At 47.4% G+C, this 1,895-nt stretch overlaps 1 protein-coding gene across 1 annotated transcript; it reads right to left on the bottom strand.

The window, feature by feature from the left end:
- Window positions 1-6: 6 nt before the first annotated feature.
- Osi7 (Osiris 7) lies at window positions 7-1,471 on the bottom strand. The gene has a single exon (XM_017632528.1). It carries the CDS (start codon window positions 1,084-1,086, stop codon window positions 223-225), a length of 864 nt encoding a protein of 287 aa, XP_017488017.1. The 5' UTR covers window positions 1,087-1,471; the 3' UTR covers window positions 7-222.
- Between the last annotated feature and the right edge of the window lie 424 nt (window positions 1,472-1,895).

The following is a 1,895-nucleotide window of genomic DNA, read 5'->3' as shown; positions in this document are numbered from 1 at the left end:
GTGGCTGCGCACTCTTCAAATAATTGCATATGAAAACACATGCCTAAGTTCATCCGTCATGTCATGTCGTACGCCCCATTAAATGTTGCTTAGTTGCCGGTCGCTTCGCCTGTCCACTTGTCTAAATCGTATTTCGAATCGTTGTGTTTGTCGTTGGGTTGTAGCTCAAAATATTGTGCCCCTTCCAAATGTCAGCGTTAGCTACACTCTCCTTCAGCGCACTTATGCTTGCGGCTTTTGGGCAGCATACGCCAAGTCTTGTGCATCGAGCGAGCGTCCCCAGCCACCGTGACCGGAGCTGCCGTATGAACCAGAGGAGCCAGCATCTGCGCTGTAGCCGCTGCCGTACGAGTCATGGCTGATGGAATGCGATGAGCTGTGGTGTGGGTGTGCGACCACTTCATAGGTGACGTGCTTCTCCTGTGACAACAGCTTCTTCAGGCCGATCACAGCCGACAGCACCAAGGCGATCTTACCGATGAGCAGAGCCTTACCGGCAATCAAAGCGATCGCGCCCAACAAGAGTGGCAGCAACGCGGCGGCCTTGAGGGCAACTAAAGCAAGAATGGGGCCCAAGATTTTGGCAGCCTTCTTCTTCTTGCCACGGCTCTCTTCGGTCGCGTTGGGGTCGTCGCTACCGCCGAACAACGATTCGGAAACATCTTCGAGCGCACGTCCAGTTGAGCTGACGGCTTGGACAATATCGGCGCCCTTCAATTCAACTTTGATGGTGTGCGTATTCAGGAAGCCAGAAATGCGGTTAAGTGCCAGCGATTCGAATGACTCATCGCCGGAAATGGAACGTGCGGCCTCGGTGACGGGCGCATCGGGTGAACGCACCACCGTTACACCTTCGGTCAGCGAGAATTGTTCGCGGGCGGAGAGCACTTTGTCGACGAAGTTGAAGAGCTTGTACTTGACGCACGACACGGAATCCTTGCGCAGGCAATCGCTGTAGATGCTATCCATGATGTCGTTGTCGCCGCTGATGGCGTTGCGGGCATGACCGCGCGTCTCCTCGGCGGGCAGAGCGGCAGCAACTGTGATCAAACACAAAACACCGAAAATCGCTTTCTTTTGTGACATTTTTGCGAGCACTTTTGTTTCGTTTATTTGTAAGTTATTTGTTGGCTTGGTTTTCGTCGTCGACTAATTTCAGTACGCGAAATTTTTTCGTTATGTATTTAATTGTTGTTGCGAAATTTTTTTTCAGTTGTTGCTTTGAAACTATTCAGTTGAAAGTCCTTTTATTTGGTTTTCGTTTTTTAGTTTTTGACATGAAATTTGAACTTGTACACTTTCGGTTGAATGCACTTTCTCTTTTGTCTCCAATTTATTCTTTTTTGTTTTTTTTTTTGTAGCAAACTTAAAAAAAATAGTCTATCCACACTCAACAATAACGGTATCGTACGATAAAAGCGCACCACTCTGCCACTTAGATTATTTGTTGCTCGGGTTGTGTTGCCGTTTAGACGTGAAAGGATGAAATGATACAATTTTTCAATAGCCCCAACAATTTATATAGCGACTACACTCTTCTTCAGCAACGTCAGCAGCGGCCGCAAAGTCACTGTAAGTCGCACATGGCGGCAGACACAGCCACCGAAGACGCGAGCATTGCCAGCGGACCAGCGAAATGGCTTGAGCAAGCGCCAGAGCAGCAAAAGCAAACATACATATACATACACAAATATATATAAGTGCAAGAAGCAGCAGCATAAGCGTAAATTCATATTCTCCATATGGCAACAACAGCAAAATAAAAAAGCACCATACAGCCAGTAAACATTTGCCTATATTACCATTTCGCATTTCTCTTCTGCTGACACTTAGTTGCCGCCAAGACGCTGCTGTTTCTGTTTCTGTTTCTGTTTTTGTTTTTGTTTTTGTGGCAT

Source organism: Rhagoletis zephyria, unplaced genomic scaffold, assembly GCF_001687245.7.
Source record: "Rhagoletis zephyria isolate East Lansing unplaced genomic scaffold, Rhagoletis_zephyria_1.1 Rzeph_scaffold_10267, whole genome shotgun sequence".
NCBI classification, from domain to species: Eukaryota; Metazoa; Arthropoda; class Insecta; order Diptera; family Tephritidae; genus Rhagoletis; species Rhagoletis zephyria.
This window is presented reverse-complemented; position numbering and strand designations above follow the sequence as displayed.